General features: G+C 41.1%; 1 protein-coding gene across 3 annotated transcripts in view; it reads right to left on the minus strand.

Annotated features, from left to right (window-relative positions):
• Nucleotides 1–416: 416 nt before the first annotated feature.
• The window catches only part of Opcml (opioid binding protein/cell adhesion molecule like), a 1,136,526-nt gene continuing 1,111,246 nt past the window's right edge, over nt 417–25,696 (minus strand). For 2 of the 3 annotated variants that reach the window (XM_055601180.1, XM_055601177.1), the window contains 4 exons: nt 23,274–23,411; nt 22,748–22,868; nt 22,134–22,285; nt 417–6,135 (listed from right to left, as the gene is read on the minus strand). In XM_055601180.1, coding sequence (XP_055457155.1) covers nt 6,035–6,135; nt 22,134–22,285; nt 22,748–22,868; nt 23,274–23,411 — 512 coding nt within the window. In that variant the 3' untranslated portion in view covers nt 417–6,034. The remainder of the gene's footprint in view (nt 6,136–22,133; nt 22,286–22,747; nt 22,869–23,273; nt 23,412–25,696) is intronic. The other variant, XM_055601178.1, reaches the window with a different exon arrangement.

The raw sequence follows: 25,696 nt of genomic DNA on the forward strand, positions 1-25,696 counted from the left end.
GAGAAGAGAAGAAGAGATCGCTGACTGCTGTCTAAGATGAAAAATTGCTGGAAAGGATTCATGGAGGGACAGCTTGTTGAGAGGAAAAAAAATTTTTAATTATTCATTCCTTCAGAACAGCAACATGGTAAAGGAGAAGTTGAGATTTGGGAGAAAGGAAATGATGTTTCAGACATGGCAGCCTGGCAAATGGAGCATAGACTCCATTTACTGTGCTTATACGTGTGGCAGTTCAGGCTATGAACGATAATTAATCCCGTGCCTCCATTCAATAACAAATGCATATCATCACTGCCATCCCTGCCAAAAGGTGCTTATGTCAGTAGGAGGAAGTAGCAGGGACTATGAAGGGAAAGAAGAGTGAAGCTGGGAGAACATAGTCATTTTTTTTTTTTTTTTATAAAACTTCTGATTTTGATTTAGCCAATGTCAATAAACAATTGGGATTTGGGGCTTCAGCTGAATGTTTATGCTATTTACAAACAACAAAAAGTGAATAGAGTATTCTGTGTGTGTGTCTTTGTAAGGGGAGGAAGAACAGGAGAAAGGCAGAGGGAGAGAGGAAGGTGGAGGAGAGGGATATCGTATTTCTGATCACATTGACTCCCCAAAATCTAAAATGCGTAACTGTTTCATTTTTTCCCCATAGCTGAGTCCCTAAGGGACATCCTAATGAAGAGTCCCCTAAAAGTTACAAATTTCTTCAAACTTTATTGATACACTGCACAATCACAACCATCTTGTATTCATCCTGAATTAGAAAAGGTTACAACTACAATGTAACATGCACAAAATTCAGGTAGTATATTTCACCCTCAATACAATGATTGACAGAAATCAAGTCGTCATTGATTTTTGAAGAAAAAAATAAGAAAGCAAAAGAAAAAAAGTTTTAAAGGCTAACAAAGTCATATTCTTGTATCATGTGATAAATTTTAAAGCATCTGAACATAGATTTGTTTTAAGAATAATTGTGAAAATGGGCACACCCATTGTTCAACACAGCTATTAACGGCACCATTGATAATCATAGTTTTTTTTTTTTTTAATCTAGAGAGGACTCTGAACTTGACAGATACATTTTCGTACACCCACACGTTCCTCACAATTGCACTTTACATACCACAAAGATTTCTGAATGATTAAAAATGTCCCTTTTCACTAACACAAGGGCAGCTATTATTACTTACCATTGTTATTACTGAGATTCTTATACTCTGCCAAATAACCTAGGATGGAGACCCATGAGGATGGTAGAGGGCTCCCAATCTTTCTTTCTCCACCTAGTGGTGTGAAACAGCCACATGCCTTAAAAGTGCACCACATGGGGGAGGGGGTGCAGGAAGTCTCTTCCAAAACACTGGAGATTGATTGGGTTTAGCTGACTACTTTCACTACGAAAACAATCGTTTCTAACTCAGTTCACTCCACATTCTTTCGGGCTCCGTAGTCTGCACCTGAAGGCTAAATTGCACTGGTTCAGCGTTATCTTTTTGCCACATTTTTAATTGCAAATCTATTTCTTCTTCTTTCCATTTACTTCTCTTCTCTTTAGTAAGAAATGAAGGAAATGAGCCTGGCATTTTTATTTGTTTGGGTTTTTTTTTTTTTGTGGTCATTAGAAGTTCTCATCATATGGCATCCTGTACAGTGTTGCCCTTCTGCTTGAACACCTGTGAGGTGCTACTGCAGCTACTCAAACATATTTGTCTTGAAAGAAAGAGAGAGCAAAGCTCTGGATAATAAGGAGGGAAGTAATTGGACATGAGGATTTCTAGGAATAAGGCTTATGCCAAATAAAACCCAAATATTCTTGCTGTGTGGAGAAAAATACATTTTCCCCCAACAAATTAGAAATAATTATGCTGCTTCCTCTAATTTCAACAAGAATAACTCCAAGGTGTGTGTGCGGGGGTGGTATTCTGGAGACTGGGTTTAGCTGACTACTTTCACTATGAAGACAAAGAGCCAGTTTTTTGTTTGTTTGTTTGTTTGTTGTTGTTGTTTTCTGTTTTGTTTTCTTTTACCCTGATGAAAACTAAGGTTTAAATTGGGGGAAGATATTCTTTCACAACTTTGTAAGCTATTCCTCCCCAACATCTCTTATGGGGTGGTAATAGCCATATAGGCTACTAAGAACATTTGGTTCTTTGGCCCTGGAAGCATCAATCCAAATACCAGTATTGTATTTCCAACCATTCCTTATCCAGTGGCTGTGATAAACTCTCTGGGATCACCTGTCTACTTTGGGAGATTTCTGCTCTCACAGTATTTTTTCTTTTTTCCGCTGTAAGTAGAATTTGCTGTTCCTCCTTGCTGAGGACAACGTGATCAGCTGGATGCAAAAAGAGATCCTTAAAACGCAGCCTCAGCTGTGAAGATTCTACAGACCCAGACCAAACTTATGACCAGATTTTAAGGACTAACTGCCCAACCTGTAAACAACAGCCCAAAGCAGTGTGAGCACAAAGGCTGAGTCACCTTGGTGACACACAAATGTCCCTTTCCCTCTGAATTGCACACAGCCGTAGCCCACAGCAGAAGAGCCATGCACCTATCTATCTGTGTCAGAGCTATATATGTTTTGACAACTATTTCCTATATCTCCACCCTTCCCAATAAGAATGAGAAAGAAAATCCAAACACCCTTGATTAAACTTGCAGATGACTATATCAGGCACTTGACATCAAACTACTCAAAAAACAGGCTTGGCCAGAGCCATAACACTAGCACTTTCATTGGCATTACTTTGGTGGAAGGACAAATTAGCATTGTTTTGGGAAGGGGAAAGTTTCAGTATGACTACCTTTGCTGAATTCCTTTTACCTAATCTCTTATTTGGTTTCCACTTAGAAAACCCACAATGCTCTACCAGCTACTTAGACTAATGTTTTTTTTTTTTTTTTAATTTTCCTAACCTTATCCCTTCTGCACACCCACCCTTGGCAAGCTGAAGGAATCCATCTAGTTGCCCTGCTGCATCCACCCTCCATGTGTAAAGTTGAAAAGGCATGTGTAAGTGTGCGTGTTGTTTTTAGTAAGCTGCTGCTGTTCTATTTACTGCAAAATGTTGGGGATCAGCTCCTATCACATGGAGCCATCCCCATCAAAGTCACTCAGATAACAGGAGCTGGAGCATGTGTTCTGTGAAGAAGTTATTTTTATATCTGGTACCCAGTTGTCTTGAGTCATTTCTACTTTTTGGTCCTCCCCACCCCAACAGAGGAAGATTGACTGGAACATGTTTTTTCTTCTGAAGTTTAGATGGAGTACGTAACCGCCAGCGAAACTTCTAGTATCCAGTGAAAGTAGGTGAAGCAGAGCTGCATGGTGACCCTGAGGCTATGCTCAACAGGGTTCTGATGATCGGCTTGACGGAGGTGGTGCGGAGCAGTTACAGCTTATCCATTTCAAGCAGCATATCACCCAAGATTTTGCAGTTTCCACGGCATCCACATTTCCTTTTCTTCAAAGTAACAGATGTAGTATTAGTAGAAAACTCAGACTCCATGTTTATGTCTCATACAATGCTTGACACCAACCCAGTCCCAGGTGCTGAGTGTGGTGACAGATCTGAAATTCATATATCCGACCTGTAATTCTGACTTTGTGCCTGCTCCTGATTGCCTCTGGAAGTTGGAATAAATAGACTGTTTTTGGCACATCATTTATGCTCCCAGAGTCTCATTCTTGGCAGCTCACTAGGAAATGCAGATGTCTGTTAACAGCTGGCAAGAAGAGTATTAATTTTGCTCACACCAGCTCTATCTCTTATGATGGTGCTGAGCTTTTGTATGCCAAGAAAGCCTGCATTTGTATATATGTGGATATGTTTACACAGATATATATATATATATGTACCCACTGTGGGTATTATATTTATTTGGACATAGTGGCACAGACTGGGCAGTTATCTTGGAACAAGTGATGAGTTAAGCTTTAGGAGAACTGAACTCTAATGGAGGCCATAGTCATTAGTTTTCAGAGGTGGACCTTAAAAGGGTCCCTAAGGGAGGCAGGACATGTCTGTGAGAAAGTCACTGCTGGTCCTCCTTCTCAACCTGTCAGTAAACCAGTCCCTCCAGAGAGCCCTTGGTGACCTTTCATGTTGTTGCTTTGAACTGCAGTCTCCCTTGTTGGCAGAGCTCTTCTTTTCCCAAGAGACAATGCTGAGAGGTTGTATCTGATCTTATTTGTACAGTAAGCCTGCTTCGAACATAAGAATTTGGGGACATGTATCCCCAAAGCCGCTAGAGGAATAGCCTAGGAAACTGTATTACTTACAGTTTGCCTCTCTGTTTGCCATGTTGTGTTAATCAAGTGCTTGGAAATTAAGTCAGTAGCTCAAGTGCCCTCAGCTCAGAAGAGCTTTCTGAAACAAATACCAGAGTTGTCAACACACATGCCACGTAATTGGCCTCCATCAGCCCTTTGCTGGATAATTTTCAAACAATTCAAATCAAAACTGAAGCAGAAGGGAGATGCTTAGCTACAGTCATCACACTTCAGCTGATGGACTGCTGTCTTTACATAGAAGGGACAGGTATGTGTGTTTTTTTTTTTTTTTTTGTCAGGTTCTTTCTGCTAATGAAAGCCAGACATGAAGAAGTTCCTCCAAGTTCCTGACACATGCTTTTCTTGAAAGGCTGAGAGAAGCAGGAGGGTGGTACTTTAATTTCCCAGCTGTTAAGGGAGAAATGCAGCATAATCAAGGTTTCTCCAGGGCTCATCTGCCTCCTGAGAAGGTGGTTCAGGAAACAGTCTCTCTGCGAATCCTGAGTGGCTAATCTTTAGATTATTACTTTGGTCCATCTGTTCGAAATGTCTAATTTGGGTGGATGGGTTACCACACTCCCAAGGATCCATGACACAGGAAGTTGTTCTTCTGTGCAGCTAGCCTGCGAGATCACCGGCTTTCACAAAAGAAGTTGCTAGGCAGTTCTGAAGATGGCAATATCTATTGATGGTAGTGGAGAAATGAAGATAGTGGCACAGACACAACATGATTAGAGACTAATACAGTGATGAATTGATAGTGAATAGTGAGAAGAGAAACAAAAAGAACGGTTAGGGAAGTAGAGCCAATAGATGATGAGAAAGATAGGCGGGTAGAACTAGATGCAGAAATAAATCAATTGAGTAATTGATTTATTATCAGTAATGCCATGATTGCTTTGATAGCTTGATAAAATAATTAGCTAGCTATTGATCATAATTTTATGAGTTGTGACAGCATTATTAAGGGAAGTACTACCCTAAATATACTTCCCTTATTTGGTTATTGGACTTCTAAATTTTAAGTTTTGGGTTGCATGCATAGTCTTAGCTGTAATTCTTAGAGCTAGTGGAAAAAATGAATAGAGCAGAATGGCCAGAGAAGATGGCAATTTTTTTTTACATACGGATGTACATCTAGGCACATCCGGGATGTAGTGAGACAGATTCCTAGAAAAAAAAGGTGTGTCACCTAATAGGATAGGTGATTATAAGCATGGGGTGATTATAAGAATGTGTATGTTTTAGCTAGGAAAATGAATGAAAGCTTAAAAGACAAAGAAAATAGTACATTTAGATGCAACTCTTACTTTGTACTACATTGTGAGTCAACTTGTACCATCAGGGTGCTTATCATAACATATACTCTTTGCCTAATTTTGTGGAGTGTGTGTGTATGTGTGTGTGTGTGTGTGTGTGTGTGTGTATGTGTGTGTTAATGGTGGTAGGAAGAGAAGTAGAGAAAAGGAAGGCTAAGGTAGCAGGAATAGATTCCATTTGGGGGTACACCAATGAATGATTATCCTACCCTTGGTAGAACCCTGCCCACCCCAACCTCCAACCCCTGCATTCAAACTAAAGAAGAAAAATCAAATAAAACTGAAAATCCCAGAAAGCAAACAAACAAACAAACCAACAAAAAAGTCAAGGAGAACAAAAATAAACAAAAGAAGCCCAAACTGGTTTGCCCTCCGCAGTGTAGATTAAAGTCTGTAATATGGAGAAGCAGGCGATGCTCAGAGGACCTATGGTTTCTTATCAAAACTTGATGAAGAAGTGGGCAAAGAAGGTCCCTGAGAGCCAGAGACAAGCCAGTGCTCTAGAGGCTGAGTTTACACCATCAATGACTGCTCCAGGCCCTGTGAAGGGAAAAGAGAGACAGATTCATTAACTTGAAGCCTACAAGGCACCATATTCACCCCTGACAAGCAAATGCAAGTCATGCTTCGTTGTGGCAGTATCCCAAATCTCAGCCCTCCCCACTGACCCTTCTAGGTTTAGAGAGCCAGAAAATGCCCATGGGGAAGATAAAACCCTAAGTGGCGAGTTTATGGGTTGCCTTGACCACTACTACTTTCTCTGAAAGGTTGAAAATCAAAAATACAACAGAGTGAGTTGATGATAGCCGATTAAGTACATAGGCCCATAACTAGGGCAACAGTCAGGGCTCTATAGTAAGCTAAGCCATGGTGACCCCGCTAGTGCCTGTAACTATCCCTTTTCAATGGAAATGGGCTCCAGTGCAGACAGGGGTGGTCAGGAAGTAAACAGCTGTGGCGTGAAGGAAAGGATAACCAGAAGTGAGAACTAAGCATGGGAGAGAGAGAAATAGAGATAGTTTGTGAGGAATAGGAGTCTAAATGAGGACGTCATCCTCCTGTACATGTAATTTGGGTATTGGGAGTTCACTCTCAAAGCTGCTTAGAAAGGGTTAACTGAAAACTGCGAATGGGTTTATCTCAGCCACCAGTGGTGGCTCTAATATATCCACAAACATAACTCTGCATCCCCAGAAAAAACTATCACCTAATGGATGGCTCAGCTTAAAGGAATTATCTTCTATTTTCTTTCTGTCTTCTATCCTGCCTCTGGCCTTACAGAGTCATGCATACTCCACAGGAAAATAAAACCCCAGAGTCATGAGTCAGGCTCCTCAGAAAGACAAACCATCAACTGTGCTTATCTTCACTCTCTTAGTTCCAATGGCCCCTGGGCAGGTGTTGAACCCTATTTCTTGGGCTCTTTCATGCAAGCCCACTTGGAGTCCTAAGCAAGACCCTCCACAGCACCTCACAAGCAAATTTACCCCAGGAAAAGCAACATTGAGCATCATTAAAGATTTAAAAGCCACAGAGAGATTCCTCCATAGGCCCAGAGACAAAGAAAATGAAAAATAGATACCTTTTCTACCAATAACTAAAGCTAGGTCTTCAATGCCTCTTTGGGAAGCAAAATGACCTGGCAGGAAGAAGCCTTTTACAAAAGCTGAGAATGTTCTTGGACCAGAACCAAGTCATTGACTTGTCTATCAACCTATATCATGGGCCTTGCCTCAGAAGGAGTAAATTCAGATCTGTTCATAGGGATGTCCAGGATTCTGAGTTAGCCATGTGAGTGGAGCTATTCCTCAAGAATTTCAAAACAGGTAACAATGATTAACAATGTATGCAATGCTCTTATTGGCTAAAATGTGATTATTTGTTTGATGATAGTTTGAAATTGGCTTTTCTGTTCTGCATTTTTACTATGGAGTATTCACATACATCAGATTTTATCATAGTGCCGTGGAACCTATGGATGTCAAAAACATGTGTGTAAATTAGCCTGACTCTTTGGCCTACAGTAATGTCTACACATCCTCATTGATTGTATTTGCCTATAGAATGTTGTAAGTTTGTAAAAGCTCAAGCTGAAGATCAGTGTAATTTTTATATTGTGTCAGGTATGGGCCAGGGGTGGACAGAGTCTTTCAGTATAGTCTGAGCTACCTCAAACCTGCAATACACCTGCTACAACTAAATAAGTTTATAATGAATTAAACAATGCAGATATCTAAGGCTTGTATGTTTCTTTCCAAGTTTCTTTCTAAACTGGTGTCTCCGTGAAACACAGCTTTACCTCAGTATCTTCAGGATCCTGTTCCAGAAGGAGGTATATATGCCAAAATCTGAAGAGACTGAAGGATCATAAAATGCAAAGTGCATGCATCCTCCTGTATACTTTAAATCAGTCTAAGATTATTTGTGACATGTAATTCTACGTAAATAGCTACTATATTGTTTATAGAATAACAGTGAGAAAGGAAGCTGCAATTATTCAATACAGATAACATTTTCTGTCTTTCTTCTTATTCTCTTCATTGTCATCATCTTCTTCCTCCTCCTATTCTTCCTCCACTTTCTTCCTCTTTTTCCTCCTCTTTTACTTGGCCTGGGGATTGGCCATTGCATATGCTAGACAACTGTTTTGCCACTAAGCAATATTTCAGTTTAAAGACACAATTTTCAATGCACAATTGGTTGAATCTACAAATGCAGGACTGCTAAACACTGAAGGGTACATATGCTTTTGTTTAAATGTATATTTGATTATATATAAAATAAAACTATATATATATTAGACTTAGTCACACGTGTTCAGACATGTAAATCTACATGTATACTTGTGTTCAGCTCATTTACTGGGTAAATTTCAACTTAGGAAACAACTGAAGTGTATGTTCTACTCTCAAGAAAGGGATGTTTCGGGTATGAGGCAGTGGTTAGAAGTAAGCCTTTCTGTGAATGTCTGTCATAAAGTGGGTAGATCTAGTTGAAGCAAAACTTAAAAGAATAAGAGATGGAGACTGAAGGAGGTGAAACTCTAAAGAGAAATATGTGTTTCTGGAGTGTGGGTGAGGTGCTTGGAGCTCAATGGACAGAGGGCTATAAGCGTATTCTTTGTCTTTTGAATATTCCAGAGTGGAAACCATGAGCATGACTTAGTAAGTCCATTAGTTGCTTAATATGTTGAAAATAATAGAGATGATGTGTTTGTATTATGCTCCATACAGGGTAAGCACGAGTTTAAAGGGTAAGAATATTTAATTTCCTTTGAAATGAAAACAAAGCCTAAAATTTAACCCCCATTGTCATTTCCAGTTCATAAACTGATAAACTGAGGAACAGAACAGATCACATCTTACCTAGGATTATACAACTTGTATACCTAGAGCTGAACTTGAACCAGTCACTATCCACAAAGTCAGTGCCTTGGTTCTGACAACCCTTCTTCCTCTGATGAAAACAACTCTTTATGTGTCCCAGAGACCCCAGCAACATGGGGTGATGGAGGCAATGGACAACTAGATTATATGCCTGAGCTCTCTTTGTGAGCTCTGGGTCACCCATCCACAAATACAGAGGAGTCAAGATATGATGGGCTGTAAGGCTTCATTCCTGCTTTCTGAGTCTATGGAGACTGTACCTTTGGTGCAAGCAGGGACAGCCTTCAGTAGGGACTGCAAAGAGTCTCCATGTGGCTTTTGGCACCACTGTATGACCATCCCCCTCCTAAGACAGCAACAGTCTCAGAAACATCCGTACACCTTAAAATTTTACTCCATTTTTGGCCCCAATTTCTATTCAGCTCCAGGGAATTGCTTTCCTATTTAACAAGCAAGACAGGCACCTGCTTGGTATATCAGGTGATATCATAATTTACTACCAAAGCACCTTTGGTTAATCAGTCAATGAAAAGTGGGTATTGCAGCCCAATAATTAATCTAATCCACCATGATACAAATTAAAGGCAACATTTTTTCCCTCATGCAGACCCTGAAAACACTGGAGATTTGGCTGCTGGTCCAAATGGCAAGAATGTTGCTCTACAGGGTGGCTCTGTGGCTTTGTGCAGAGAGGGAAGGCAGTGGCTCACATCCATGTACCTCTATGTTGGAGGGCTGTGATTAAAAAAAAAAATCTGCAATGAGCTGTTTCTTAAATTGTGTCCTTTCAGCAACCCTGCTTGACTGAGAATGGTTAAAAGAAAGCACCTGAATTGGGTGGCTCCCTTTGGGCTCCTACATGCCACAGTCAGTTTGCCGATTTAGGCAACTGTTTCTCTGTATCAGATATGGAAAAGGATGGATTGATGGTGTTTAACCAATTTAATGTACATCTATGATGCGTTAGAGTGCTCTTTTGTATCTTAAGATGGAGTTGGCATTTGTATACACACCTAAGCTCAGTGAATCTGTGGAAGAACATCGTGCTTCAGGGAGCTGGAGAAATCCCCTCATCCTCAGCTTAGTGGTGGCCGCAACAAAAGCTCTACATGGAGTCAGGAACTTTTACTTAAGTCCTGGCTTTTTCATGTGCCAGCTGAGCAGGCTTCTCCAGACACGGGACAGTTAACACCAGCTTTAACTTTAACAAATGTGATAAAGAATTCAATGGATATTCAGACTTCTCTCTTTGTTAGAATGAGGATTAGAAGAAATAGCATGGCAAGCAGTTTTCTTGTAAAAGCAAGACTCTAAGATTTGGAAGGAGAAGGCAGAGTGCTCTGATCTGGCAAACCGATGCCAAGGTGTGCCTGCAGAAAGGCCAAAGATCTGAAGAAAAGAAAGGTAGGACTAAAAGATGGACTAGAAAACAGATCAACAGAAACACTGGTAGCAAGGCCCTTGAGCAGGAATTGAGGAAAGGTATTCAGGATGTTCTGCCTCCTTGTTGTTCTCTCTACCTTGTCGACATATGCAGTCGAAATATCCTTTGAGCTAAAGCCATTGATAACTCACAAATACATGTTATCCTCTTACGTTTCAAGTCAGACCAATTTCAGTTTACATGCTGATGCTGCCTTGCTAATGATGTGGCCTTAGATGAGGTACTTTGTGATTTCTGGTTGCAAATTGAAATAATTATATGGAGTGGCTAAGACAGTGCCATAAGACATTGTAGTTTATGGTTTTGAGATAACTGTTGCTGTGGGTTGATAGTTTCATCTCTCAGCCTCTACTATATCTTTGCTGGGATGAATGCTCATTTATTCATATCTTTCACAAGTATGCTAAACTTGGAGTGAAAATTTGGTAAAGAAGAAGGAGTTTAATGGTTAGAGTGACCAATACGGAGAGAGGCCACTGGCTCTGAGGGATTCAGAGGATACTGTGCACCACAGGTAAAGGGAGGGCCTACAAGCAAGCTTTGCAGCCAAGTCCAGGGGCAAAGAGCCAATCCAGAAAATCATGTGGATCTCAGGCCAGCCTCTGACAGGCCACAGTGCAAACTAAACGTCTACTATGCCCTGCTTTTTTTTTTTTTCTTTTCTTTTTGAAAGACTCTACTTTCAAAGAACCTATATTCTTTTGGTTTCTACATATCCTCTCTGTCTGTCTCAAGTTTTTTCTTCTGACACAGGAGACTAATCCAAAGGCTTTGTACATGTCAGTCAACCCCTCTGCCACTGATACAGCCCCAAAATGCAACTTTCTTCCTTTTTGTTTTAAATTACTATTGAGACAGGAGCTCACTAAGTTGTCTGGTGTGCTTGATAGTTTCATGTCAACTTGACGGAAGTTAAAGTCACCTGAGAGGAGGGAGCCTCAGTTAAGAAAATGTCTTCATAAAGTCAGGTTGTTGGCAAGCTTAAAACATTTTCTTAATTAGTGATTGATGGGGGAGGGCCCAGCCATTGTGGGAGGTGCCATCCCTGGGCTGGTAGTCCTGGGTTCTATAAGAAATCAGGCTGAGCAAACCATGGAGAACAAGCCAATAAGCAGCACCCAGTTATGGCCTCTGTAGCAGCTTCTGCCTCCAGGTTCCTGCACTGTTTGAGGTCTTGTCGGGATTTCCTTTGTGGAGGAACTCTGATATGGAAATATAAGCCAAGTAAACCCTTTCCTCCCCAAGCTGATCACTGTGTTTCATTACAGCAGTAGAAACCCTAGCTAGGATACCTGGGTGGACACTGTGTTCTCTGTAGCCCAGGCAGTCCTTGAACTTGTGCTTGTGACTCTGCAACCTCAGAGCTGGGATGATAGATGTGTACTAGTAAATCTGTTTTCTTTCTTTCTTTCCAGACCCTCACAGATTCTGGGGAGAAATCCATTTGGGACAAATAATCCCAAGACTTTTGTACCAAGGAGCAGCCAGCTTGCTGGGAAGTGGTATAAGAGTCTGAAGACAGAACTAAACTTGGTTTCTGCCTCCCTTCCTCATCAGCAGTTAGACTTCTATAAAAACAGTGAAAGGGGGAGTTTTTAATGCATGAAACAGAGAAAGGGTGGCTTCTTTACCTTATAGGGTTGTCTGTGGATTAGTTGAGTTAGTCTTTAATTGCTAAGTCTACAGTAAGGATGAGTACAGGCAAGATGATCAGGCCTTGGGTGGTACTGTGTGGAGATCTTGCTTTAAATAATGAAGTCCCATGGAAAATGCAGCTTCTCAAAGACTCAACTTCAAACTGAAAGCCACTTTCATGGTGGCTAGTAAGTAACTCTAACCATTCTGGAGAATCCCAGAGAGGCTGCTATCCAAAGGTGAAAGCTTTCTAATGAAGAGGAACCATCCTGAAGACTTGCCTAGTGAAGACCAATTCTTCCCCTGGGCCAATTCTGCCTTTATGGAATCATCTCTGTTTACAGTTAACAATGACTCAGTTCAATGAGAATAGCTGCTACAAATACCAAGTTTCATTAAATATCCTTTTCAGGGATAAATTGACAGTGAGAATGTGTAATTATGCCCTTTCCCATTATTCCATCCCCTCCTCCTTTACCCTTTTGAATGCTAAAAATTAATTGCTTTCTTCATGCTTGAAGTTGAGCATCTTTGAAAATCAAAACTGAAATGAGAATGCAAATCACAAAACAAACTATGAATGACACTACACCTAGGGGACAGATATGCAGACAAACAGAAGTTAGTTTTCAGCATACACAAGAAAAGAAAGGGCCAAGCCTGTAGCACAGTGGTAGCATGCTTGCATAGCATGTACAAAGTCTTGGGTTTGCCCCAGGTCCTGCCAATACATACACACATATATACTTACACAAAGAAAAAAAGAATAGGGGGACAATGACAAAGAGACAGATTACAGAAATGATGAAATGATAGAAAGGTCCACTGGAATACACTATATGGCCATATATAGCCATATATATATCCATATATCCATAGCCAGACTTGAAGATCAGCTGGGGATAACACATAAAAAACAAACAAAAACCCAAACAAATAAACAAAAGCAAGTTCTACCTTTGAGAGTGTGTTGAGTTAAAGTGAATATTGGACTCTCAAGAATTAAATGTGTTTGGTGGTCTCTACTGGAATTTAGCCTTGTTTTCAAAAGTAGAACTGGGCCACAGTGCTGACCACCTATAGCCTGGGTATGTGCACTTAATGATAACCCACCTCTTCCAGGACTGTCAGTGGCTAATGGAGTGTGCAGATTCACCAAAGCCTCAAGAAACAAACCTGAGTCCCCTTATATCTTGTAAGCTTTGTAAGAGATTTCCAAAGCTTAAAAAAATGTAGGGTCTGTTACCTGTGATGAAGGTATTGGGATATCCTGATGGCTTTCCTTTCTCTTTGCAAATTATAATGGAAATATGGCATCTTTTATCAGTAATTGTAGAATGAGTAGCTGCAATTCTATTAAAATGGCAGGTGGGAGGGAGAACACGTAAAAAAATAAAACACAAAGAAACAAACACCACAGGCAAGTTGAACTTGTTGCTAACACAGGAGATCAAGGCTCTATCTGAAATCTAAGGAGCTACAGTTTTGTTCTGAAATGTAGATGGGTTTATGAGTGTGATTATGAACTGCACGACCTTCCTAATGAGGAACCAAAAGGATAATGATGTTCGTGGTGATTAAAAGAGGAGCACGGAAATCTAATTAGAGGATGTGTGCGCTGCACTTGTTGGTGAAACATAAACCTATTTTCAGCAGTGCTGGCTGATGAAGGCACATTCCTCTTCAAAGAACTTTCTCTCCATTGTCTTTAATTACAGAGGATAACGTGGCACTGTGTCATTTTACAAGTGAGATTAAGCAGGTTTTGCAGTAAACTATGACAGGCAGATAAAGAGGCAAAACCAGCAGCCATCTTTGTTTTGTTCTCTTCCCACACCCTATTCTGTGCTCCCCACAAAAGACAACAGCTTAGCGAGTTAGCATCAGAAGCTAATTCAAATCTGTAAGCACATTACAAACCTGAGCTAGGGAAGACTTCCATCTAAGCTGTATGCCTATGCTGACATCAGCACACCCTGGGTGCTCAGTGTTAAATTCTAAATGCTTAGGCTAATAGCCAGATGTCAATGATTCACAGAAAGGAGGTGGGGTGCAAGCCAGTGACAAGGAACCTCATCAGGAATGAAATGTGAAATGTCTGCATTTTTCCCCCTAGTATGTTGACATTTTGCAGGTTGGGAAAAATATAAATGATTATGCTGCTGTCATCAGCCAAAAGCAATGGTATTTTTCTCTGACTCATTCTCTCCCACCTGGATTTAAGCTGTGGATTTGTAAAATAAAATTTAAAAAAATCATATACGTTATCAGCAGGAAATGGGAAGATATGTGCAGTTTTTGATGTGTTTGCAAGGATGTCTTCTTAAAGAGTGAATTGGAATGTTTGATGCAGTCTTTCACAGAAAGAACATGAGGTAGGAGGGGGCTACATTTCAAATTAGAATCTGGCCATATGGATTGCAAGAATGCAAGGCAAAAATCAGAGAAATGGTGGCATGGCTCCCTTGCAGAGAGAGAAGTATCTAGAGTATCTAGCTGTCCTTTGGTTGGCAAAGGATTTTAAATGAATAGAGGCTATAACTGATGCCCCCATTGACTGTAAGATTTATTTGCTAGTTCAACAAACATTTGCTGGGCAACAACCATTTCAAGACATGGTGCTACATCCTCTAAGTGCAGAAACAAATACAAACAGAATACAAGCCTAAAGGCATGCCACTACAGGAACCTAAGGATGAGGGATTGGCTCTTCAGTGAGGTTCAGAAATGCTCTGCAAATGGACTGCTCTAGCGCACACACTTGGAGGATAAGTGTGACTTTATCAGGCCAAATAGAGGGCAAACAGTTGTGTGCATGACCCTCCAACTTGCTGGAAGAGATAGAAGATATATGGACTAGAAAGAAGCATGGGATTAAAACTGGTGTGGCTACTTGTATGGTACAATGCCTACCTGGGGGACTTCTGTCATGTCATTTACATTCTCTGAGCTCTAGGCTCTTCTTCTATGAGATAGAAATAATAACTGTGTGGCAATGGATTCTCAATTTCTTAAGGCCATGTGTGGCTGACGCTGAGAACTTTTTCATTCCTCGAGTGTGGAATGTACATTTCATTATAATGGCCTGTATCTGTTCATTCCTTATCTTTGGTATAATTATTAGCACACAGTAGGCACTAGGAAAACATTTGTTGGCTGGCTGGATGAATGAATAGACTGATACATTGAGAGGAGCATCCTGATCCTAGGCTTAGTTGATGGAATCTGGAGCACATAGGACCCAGCCTGTTGAGTACCTGGCGGGGAAAAGCAAGCCTGTAAGCAGCCTGAGCTCTGAATATACACAGTCTCAGTGGCAAACTTTTCCAGCAGGAAGGAATTTTCAACCGCTAAAATGACAAGGCCCCCTTGGGGTTTGTGACAGCCAGTTAGGAGGTGCTACTAAAGAGAAGGGAACCTGTGGGAAGCTGATCACCCTGGTCAGATGCATGCTGTCATTTATGAATAGGGAGAACAAATCGGGGGAGGGGCACTGAAGTCCATTGTCCAAGGCCTTGGTTAACAGGAAAAGAAATCAAAATGAGGTGGAGGGTTCTAGTAAGAGGGTGCGGCTGGAAAGTAACGCACATGCTGAATTGGAGGGGACCCAAGGGAGGAAGCAATAGTAGCTGCTTCTGTTAGGAATGCAGGAAATAAGCGGGTGATAGCTCAGTTTTCAAAAGCCTTAAAGGTACAGAATCATAAGACATTCTCTGTGCCTACTGCTCTTCCATGGGCATAAGATTCACTAAAAAACTTGCTTACAAATCACATTCCCAGGGCCGTTCATCAAGATTTGATTAAGTGGTTCCAGATTAAGGCTCACAGATTTGCATTTTTAAGACTCCCCAAGTAAGTTTAATGCAGGCTTAGAAATGCAGCCTCTACGATGCTTCCAGACATGGATGACCTTTCCAGCCTTCACTGTTATCTTTCCCTAGAGACTGACCTATGGAGCTTGTGTAGAGGAGCCAGGAAGAGATAAGGTGGATAGATAAGAAGGAAGTCATTGCCTGGTGATCATAAGACTGAGAAGCAAGCTTTGGAAGGCAGGGGGTGGGGAGGATGGGTGAGGGATTCTGGAATGAAAAGAATCTGGGTGTTATGAAGGAGAGAGATCTTGAGAAACTGAGGTAAATGGGGCTTAAGCGAGTAAAGAATGCTAATCCTGATAATGTGGTCCTTGGAGCATATGCTGGCTCCTTTGTGCTCACTCTTCATATGTCCCTGGAGCCATTGGCTTAAAGAATGGTTGTTCAGGGCACGTTGATGACAAAAAGGAAAGAAGAAACAGAAACAGTATTGTGCGGGGCACAGTATGAAAGCAGGGGCATCGAATCAGGGTTGTGCCGGACACGGTGTGAAGGTGTGAAGGCAGGGGAATTATGGGGCACAGAGGGCTTTGCCCACAAGTACTGCTGAGTGGCTTGGACAAGAGCTAATTACTGCTAGAGTCAGTTGAAGGAACTAGAGTTTAGAAATCTAGTCAGCTATGCAGATTTATCCCAGCCATTAAAGAGAAGCTAGAAGTTTGGTCACTGAGTCTCTAGGAGGATCTAGTGGCATAACTGCTGTGAGGATGCTGATGCTTCACCTGAGGAAAAATCCCAGAGCCCAGGTGTTGCCTTAGCTAGAGTGCTTGGGATGACAAGATTCCAGTGAATTGTCCCTATGCCTGATACCTAGCTCTTCATGTAACTCATTTTTGTTCCTACAATTACACCGATGATGTGAGAGAAACCTCGTTTTCTCTCTGCACCATCCTCCTCTCTTTTGACTTTGTGCATTTGTTGTCCCTCCTGCGGGTTCTAGTAATGCTTGTGTTTATGTCTCATTAAGCACATTACGGTACTGAGGTACTGCGGTACTGGATGCAGTCAGGCCCCAAATCGTCCTTCTTCACTCTTTTAAGCACAGAGGGACAGGGCCTCTTGCTCATGGTTCAGAGGAGGCAGAGGAGGTTGGCACAAGAGACAAAAGTGTGCCCAATAGGCTGAGTCTGGCTGCTCTCTGCCACACATAGGGTTGACAAGACTTCAAGGGGTCTTGGGCTCCACGTGGACTTTGAAATGACTGTATCTGTTTAATAAAGCTAATGAATGCACAGAGCATGCTGCTTCTCTATCACCTAGGAGGTTGGCCTCCATCTTTAAGGTCCTGGATCATATCATGTTGGTAGAGATGATCTGTGGTAGCTTGAATGAAAACGGCCCCCATAGGCTCTCAGAAAGTGGCATAATTAGGAGGTGTGGGCTCTTTGGATAGGTGTGGCCTTGCTGTAGGAAGTGTGTCACTTGGGGTAGGCTTTGAGGTTTCGAGTACTCAAGCCAGGCTCAGTATGTCTCTTCCTGCTGCCTGCCAGTGAGGACGTAGGCCTCTCAGTTGCCTCTTCAGCACCATGTCTGCCTGTATGTCACCATGCTTCCCACCGTGATGACACTGGACTAAACCACTAAACTGTAAGCCAATCAAATGCCTTCCTTTATAAGAGTATCCCTGGTCATAGTGTCTCTTCAATAGAAACCCTAACTAAGACACCGCCCTTTGGAAAAGGTCTTGTATTCTCATTATTTCTCAGATTCTGTACAGAGACAAACTGAAAGCAAGAAAGCTATCAACCTTTTTCTGTCCTTGTACTTTGCTAAGCTCTGAGGAGCCAACCTTGGTGTATAGTGTCTGTCACACTGATCTCGCTTCTTCCTGCTGCTATGGCTAGTTTCTTCTCTGCATCCTGCTCCTTTTCCAGCTCCTGGGCCCAAGCGAGTAGGCCATATAATGTGCTATCTGAGTTGGCCTCTGCCTGAGGCTCTGTCTCTCTGGCTTTGTGACAGGAAGGTGACTGGTATGATGACAAAGAAGCATTGTGCACTGTCACTAACCACTGATCACTAATCACTAACCATGTTGATCATCCACTGCCTATGTTTCTTCACTTTTTCCAGTCATTTTCTCCTTTTAGTCTCCTCTCTCATCCACTGTTTCCATAGCCTTGCATTTTTGTTTTGTTTTGATGATTTTTTTAAAAAAACTTGCTTCTATTCCATTTGTTTTTTGTTTATTCCTTTTTTTCAGGCAGAAATATAACAGTGGATGAAGATAAGCATGAAGTGTTGGGACCACAGAGGCAGAGTCAAGGCAGACTGTCAAATACCAGATATAGACCACACATAGTTTCTAAGAGGTGATACAAATACATACTTAGGCTTTGGACATGTGTCTGGAAAGTATGATATACGAGTTCTAGATATGAAGGTTGTCCTTCTTAAGAGCTAGTTTTAGAGAAGATGGTTAGAAAAAGAGAGAATCTGCTATAGAAGATGGCCCAAGAGGGCAATTTATTGATACATGCTCCCATACCAATTGGCTGTAAGCATATCACATGGGCTGAAATAAAGTAGAACTCAACCACTGAATTCTACTGAGAATTAAAATGTCTGGGTCAAGTCACAGTTCAGCTGCTTATAAGCCTATGTCATTTGAGTTATCTGCTTCAGCTCTCAATTGCCACACATGTGAAATCAGATCAGGAGAACATTTAGCACATACTTTATAGGCTCAGTAAGGGAGAGAGGCATGAAGAGACCCAGTGTAGTGGTCCTATACATCTCAGTAGTTGATGACTATAATTAGGTATACTTAAAGGCCATTGAAGAGAGGAAAAGCATTGTGGTCAGCAGAAAGGGCAAGCCTACTAGACACTGAGTTTTCTCTATGGCTGAATCTATGTCCATTAGTCTTAGCATCAGAGTAAGCCTTTCTGTAGACCACAGAGGACATCTTACCTTAAGGACCATCATGGGGAAACATCGCAAGCTCACTGACAGAACTTTCTGAAGCAACCATCCAAGGAACAACACAAGCAGAACACTAAGACTGTCTGAGACACACTCCTGACTCAAGTAATGACATCTCTGTTCCTGACAGCCAAACTTTAGGCATCATGAAAACAATGTTTTGATCTTGTCTTATATTCATTCTTCCACAAAATTTTCTTTGACCAGCTACTATGTGTGGCTCTCCAAGTCAGATCATAGATATATAGCTAGACACAGTTCCTATGTCCATGGATCTTGGAGGATTAAGGGGAAAAAGACTTTTATCAAACTACTTGAAAGAAAAATTGCAATTTGAAGATACAGGGTATAGAATCAGGGAGTCTACCTGTTGTGTCGCAATATGCTTGTCTCTCAGAACCTCAAGTACCTGTGCTTGAGTCAGGTATTGAATGCATACTCGCTGAATGAACACTAGCTTTTACCCACTGTGTGAATACAATGGGCAAATCAAGATGTGACAGGTATGTATGGGTGGGGTGTGCTGATCTTCACAGAGTCTAGGGAAGCCTTCCTTCAGCTGGAGGGAGGTGGACTCCAATTAGGAGGTGTAAGACCAGGTGACTTATAGGCTTGGAGTGTGCTGTAGTTAAAGAGCAGAGGAGACTTTGGAGAAAAGGAAAGCAGATGTCCTTCTGGTCAATAATTCTGGCAGGTACATGACTAGAAAAAGTGATCACATGAGCCAATTAACAGTAAGCATTGGAAGACAGGAAAGAGTCATAGCATTCAGCATCTACAGAAAATGTCCAGTAGTTGTAGCTATTTGGTGAACTTTGCCCTACTGATAATTCATGATCATTCAAACTTCAGCTCAGTAATCAGGCCAAAGCCTGAACTTCAAATCACATATATACACTGGTTTATAGATTAAATCTTCTCATCAGCCTTTTGAGACAGGCACAAAAATCACAACAGCCTTGTTGAGAAAAAGAATGATCAAGGGATTAACTGACATGTGGCTGAATTTAGATATGAATCTATGTCTGTACTATGAACTGATTTATTATGTGGTCTAGCCATCTGCATGACTATATTTGGATATGGAATCTATAAGAAGGTACTTAGGTTAAATGAGGTCATAAGGATGGAGCCCTAGCTAGCTTTTTTCTCCTCTCTCTTCTTTATGCTTTTATCTCTCTATCTTCTTATTTCAGTTGGAGCACAGAAAAAAAAAAAAAGGCTATACGAGGACACAAGTGATATTTATAAATGACACAACTCATTTCCTGTTGATAGCAGAAAAAGTGAAGAAGTCAAGTACTTAAGTCAGCTGGTCATCATTTCTAGGCCCTTCTAGTGGCCATATTCTCTCAACTTTTGCAACTTTCTTAGCCGAAGAAGTGAAAGAAGGTCATAGTCTGGAGAGTAAATCTTACCCTTTCTTGTTTAGTGGTACCATGACTAAGGGACAAGAACTTATGACCCTCAAAGTTTGGCAGGGTATGTCTTTGATAGTCATGAATCTACAGCTAAATTAACAGTAGAAAATAAAAATGTTATAATTTCCCATAAAATGGAGGTAAACATGTCTTAGGCAAGTAGAGCTGCCTGGCTTTCTCCAAAGGATGTAGAGCTGGGTACCAGGCATAGTGTCATCCTAATGTTTGAGTATGTGGGTGAAGATATTTTTGTCTTTTTGGATTATTCTCTGGGTAAACACTCTGGTATATGATGAAGAGCCTGGGTCCGGGCCTTATCTAACACTTATCCTTCCCCTGTCTATATTTTGGCATTACCCACACTCCTTGGTCCTATTACTATTAGTATGTAAAGCGGAGGCAATATCTTGTCCCAATCAGCTCTGACATAACTCCAAGAAATATTTAGTAAATAACAGATGAAAAATAACCCTAAGAACTTCCATTTTAAATAAAAATTTTAGTACTAAGCCAGCATCCTTCTTTGTATTGGTAAAAGGAAAACAAAACACAAACATTCATAGGAGGAGAATTTGACCCTAGAAACCATCATGTAATATTGTTTGGTCTCTGGGCTGGGTTCCTGTCAATTGCTTCTTTACGTACAGATATATCAAAGGGTTCATCCTTGTTAGTGATGACCAGTAGATGTTTATTATGGGGTGGCAGAGTGAGTTTACTTCCTGAGATCCTTAAACAAATTAGCCTAAGTGTTTGTGAAAGCCATTGTATTCTACATGCTTGTTATCTCACAGGTCAAGCCACACCCCTTTGAAATCTACCATAGAGAACATAATAGGGAAAGGAGCAGGCAAGCCTATTTTTGAAGTCGGCTTAAAATACAAGATCATAGGCATTCAGGCAGGCAGAGGAAGGGAGGAGCATGCTGTACCCACCTGCCACTGCTGATGAGGGGCTTATTTCTAAGACACACACAGCACAATGCACACACAATGCAGAGAGAAAACAAAAGACATAAATCACACATTTCAGATGGTTGGTGGACAAAGTTCAGTACATGTCAAGCTTGCTACATCTGAGGTGAACATGGAGAAATGGGTTTCTCTTTATCCTGTTCATCAGATGCTTTCCACTCCTCAAACCTCAGCAAATCAAGACACACACACATATACGAAATATCACTGTAAGCTGACTTTGGCCTATGGAATGAAATGCTGCATGAGAATATGGACACAGCAGTATGGCAAGATGGGATGAGGAAGGAGAAGGGCTTCAATAGCAGCCAACCATGGCCCCCCAGACAACTCCAACCATGGGGAGAAACAGACCTTGAGAAAATGGTCTGAGCTTTTACAGGGAATAGAAGGGTATCTTGATGAGGGCTCAGCCTTCTATTCCCCATTTAGTTCCTTGTATGAGAATGTGGTCTCATCATCTACATGAGAATCAGGAGTACAAGAGTGATGTCATCTAGGACTGTGTTTACCGGAGCACCGACTCTTACAGAAGTTATCACGTCTTACAATTGCTCCTCATTTATTCCCACAAACTTCTGTCTTCTCATTTGTCTTCAGATGACACTGTTGTTGAACCATCCCATGCTTCTCTGTCTCATATGGAATTTACAGTCACAGTGGGTTCCTAATTTGGTTTACTCCTTTTGAAAAGGGGCAAACCTGGCCAGCATAAATTACCTTGGAAACATGACTGCAGGGCATGCCAGGGGAACTGCAGGGAGGAATGTTCTTTAGCTAAGGGTGGTGGGTTGAACAATATGGATGAAAACAGGCCAAGCTCCCAAGCTCCTGGAGCTCCCTCACATGGCCAAGTCCTGTAGATCCAGGCTTCCTGCACTCACCATACAGTGTGATGCTGGCATTGGTGTTCCCAAGCTTATTTGTGGCCACACAGGTATAATTCCCATAATCCTTCTCTGAGACATTGAAGAAAGTCAAAGTGGATATGCGTCCTTTGTTCTCAATCCTCACCCCATCCAGGCCGGTGGCTAACCTGTAGTAGGAGAAAGCACTTTGATCTGGACCCACCAGGGAAGAAAAGCAGCAGGTATTAAGAGAAGGCAAAGGTGAGTTCAAGAATTACTGCAATGAGGTCCTCTTCAAATGCCTTTTCTTCTCACTAGCCCAGCCCATTGACACAAGCCTTAAGTGCCATATCCTCTTTGAGGAGGGGAGAAAAGAATAGTCACACTCAAAAGACAACTCACTAGAAGCTGCCATGTCTATAACTAACCCAAGATTCTAAAACAAGGTCAGTTCATTTTGTTGAGTTTCCCAACTTCCTTCACTTTTATTTCTCTTCTCACTTCTGATTCTAAAAGGAGACTTGGTTAAAAGGAGCTTATAACATGTTTTTATCTTGCTTTATTTTTCCCCTGGAGTTTATTACCCTCCTTCTGGGTGATGCATGATCAATCAGCTCTGCTTCAGAGCTGCCCCAGTTCTTTCCACGTACCTGGTATCTTCCTTGAACCACTGGAATTCAGCCATGGGGACAGCAGAGGCTTCACAGCTCAAGATGCCCTTCTGACCGACTGAAACACCAGTGTTCTTGGCTTTTGAGATATACGGAGGGTCTGTGGAAACAAAAACAAGCAAGCAAGCAAGCCAAAAATTATGTGATTCCAGGAAGAAGACACATTTGTTTACCTGTGACACCCCTCCTCTTAATAAAACAATCATTTATTTTAAGAAGATGTTACATTTAAATGTTAAGATACTACATTTGCCTCTCAGGCCTTCAAATCAATTCTAAGTTAGTCATAGTCCCCACTTGCTGAAAGCTCTGAGAGTCCCAGGAAGACTCCAGCTATAAATGACAACCCAGGTGATGATGAGCAGAGCAATCTGATTTATCACTGCCCTTCCTGTTGGTAGGCCCTTGAGTGCAGGGCTTTGAGAGGAGGGCGGTCACTTCAAGCTGCTTTGTTTAATCCTCGCCCCCTTGCCCCATGGAATTCCAGGACCACAGATCAACTCACAGTTTACAGTGATTTTTACTTTCCGCACATCAGGCGCTGCAACATCATTCAAGGCGCTGCATTCATATTCCCCGGACTGGTCACGCTTGATGTCAGAGATTTCCAGGTATTCATCTTCGCTCACAAAGCCCTGGCCTTCTGGGAAGAGAGTGATGGGAAGAAAACAACACAGAACCATTCATCTAGGGACAGAATCATTATTCAATATTAAAGTATAAAGTGAAAAGGCAAAGCCTTAGAATGGGGTTGAACATCCGACAGGAGACTGAGTGCTACAAAGTAAGACATTTTCTGATGGAGCCTTGGATAAGTGTATTTGCAGGCAGATCACTTTAACATTTTTAGGACATTTTATAATAATGAGCTATCGATATTTTTCTTTAATGATTAGTATAAGAATTAGTTAAGAAAGTACATTATAAATACTTTAGTAGATTAATAAAGTTTGAAAGTTTAAACAATGATCAACAATATAATAAAACACTACAAGTAACTGGAGGATTTTTATAAACAATACTTTATGTATAGAAATGAGTTTGTATATAAAATGTAAGCTAAGGAACTCCTTGTAGTAAAAGATAAATGTAATGTATTTTACATTTTAATACTAATAAATTTAAAGTTGCTGTTTTACTTTCAACCTTAGACAAATAATAAATAACTAGCGATTGAGCCATTCCACAATATATGTGTGTATACATATATATATGTGCTGTACATGATAAATAAATGCAATTTTAGTTGTCACTTTAAAATTTAAAAATTTAAGCTATAGTGGAGTAGACTATAGAATTGTGGTACATGTGGAAATGCTTGAAAACTTGTCAAAATAAACATGACTCTATGTTCACATTGCAATGCACCTGTGGACCTATAGTTAGCAGAATACCCCAGACATTCCATACCTGGGTTATCCAGAACGACTCAGTCTTATACACTTACAAAGTTAGAAGTTTGATATTTAAAATATTTAAAATATTTGAACATTGAAAAAATCTGCTTCACTTTGTTATGGCGTGCTGTTACCACTGCCTGAACTATTACTGTTACATTTCATCCTATTCCCTGGTTCATTGCAAGGAAAATAAACATCCTTTCTTTGAGCTCTGTCAAAATACTATGTTCCTCTGAAAACTCAGAAGTGTGAATGCCAAAACACAGAGTCAGTTTCCTTTCTCATGGACATGAGGCCTGATCGTTTGTGCTCTTGAGACTTAGTTCGAAAGTTTAACAAAGATGAATCATATTTCTACTATTGAAAATGAGTTGTCTGACCCATGGAAGATTTTTAAAGAATAAAAAAAGAATGAAATTAAACATGCCCAATTGAACCTCTGTCTATACTCTTACTTTGTTATTTTGGCAATGAATAAATGTGAAAGGATAAAAAGTTTGGCTATCTTTGGTAAGACTCCCTTATTCTTGCTTTGTTTTCTTGTTTCTCTTTTCTTTTTTTTTAAATTAATTTATTCAATGTATAACCTGATCATATCCTCCTCCTTAGTCTTTTCTTTATCCCATCCTTCTTCCATCTTCATCCCTATCCCTGTCCCATAGTTCCCTAGTCCTCAGAAAGGGGGAGCCCTCCTCCATTCCCAACTTACCCTAGACTATCAAGTCTCTTTGGGACTGCCTGCATCTCTTCCTCTGTGGCCTGGCAAAGGCACCTCACCAGGGAGAAGTGATTGAAGATAAGTCAACAGAGTTCACTTCAGAACCAACCCCTGTTCCCCTTACTAGAAGACCCACATGGAGACTGAGCTGCCTATCTGCTATATCTGAGCAGGGGTCCTCTCCAGGCATGGTCCTTGGTTCGTACATCAGTCTCTGCAGGCCTCTTGGGCCCAGATTTGTTGGCTGTGTTGGTCCTCTTGTCGAGCTCCTGTCCCCTCCTGGTCCTTCTATCCTCCCACTCTTCCATAAGACTCCCTGCGCTCTGCCCAAAGTTTGGCTGTGAGTCTCAGGATCTGCTTTTATTCCCTGGAGCATGGAGTTTTTCAGAGGACATCTGTGGAAGTCTCCTGTCCTGTTCCCTCTCCTCAACTGCTTTCGGTGTCTATTCTATTTACCCTTTTGAATGAGAATTAAGCATCCTCCTTAGGGTCACAATTTTTAAAAATGGGGTACAGAGCCAAACAGAGAATTCTCAGCAGAGGAATATTGATTGGCCGAGAAGCACTTAGAGAAATATTCAGCATCCTTAGTCATCAGGGAAATGCAAATAAAATGACTCTGAGATTCCATATACCTATCAATGGCTAAGATCAAAAATTCAGGTGACAGCACGTGCTGTTGAGTCTGTGAAGAAAGGGTAACATGCCTCCATTGCTGGTCAGAGTGCAAACTTGCACAACCACTTTGAAAATTGATCTGGTGCTTTCTCAGAAAATTGGGAATAGCTCTACCTCAAGACCTAGCTATAC

Source organism: Psammomys obesus, unplaced genomic scaffold, assembly GCF_907164565.1.
Source record: "Psammomys obesus unplaced genomic scaffold, mPsaObe1.curated_primary_1811, whole genome shotgun sequence".
NCBI classification, from domain to species: Eukaryota; Metazoa; Chordata; class Mammalia; order Rodentia; family Muridae; genus Psammomys; species Psammomys obesus.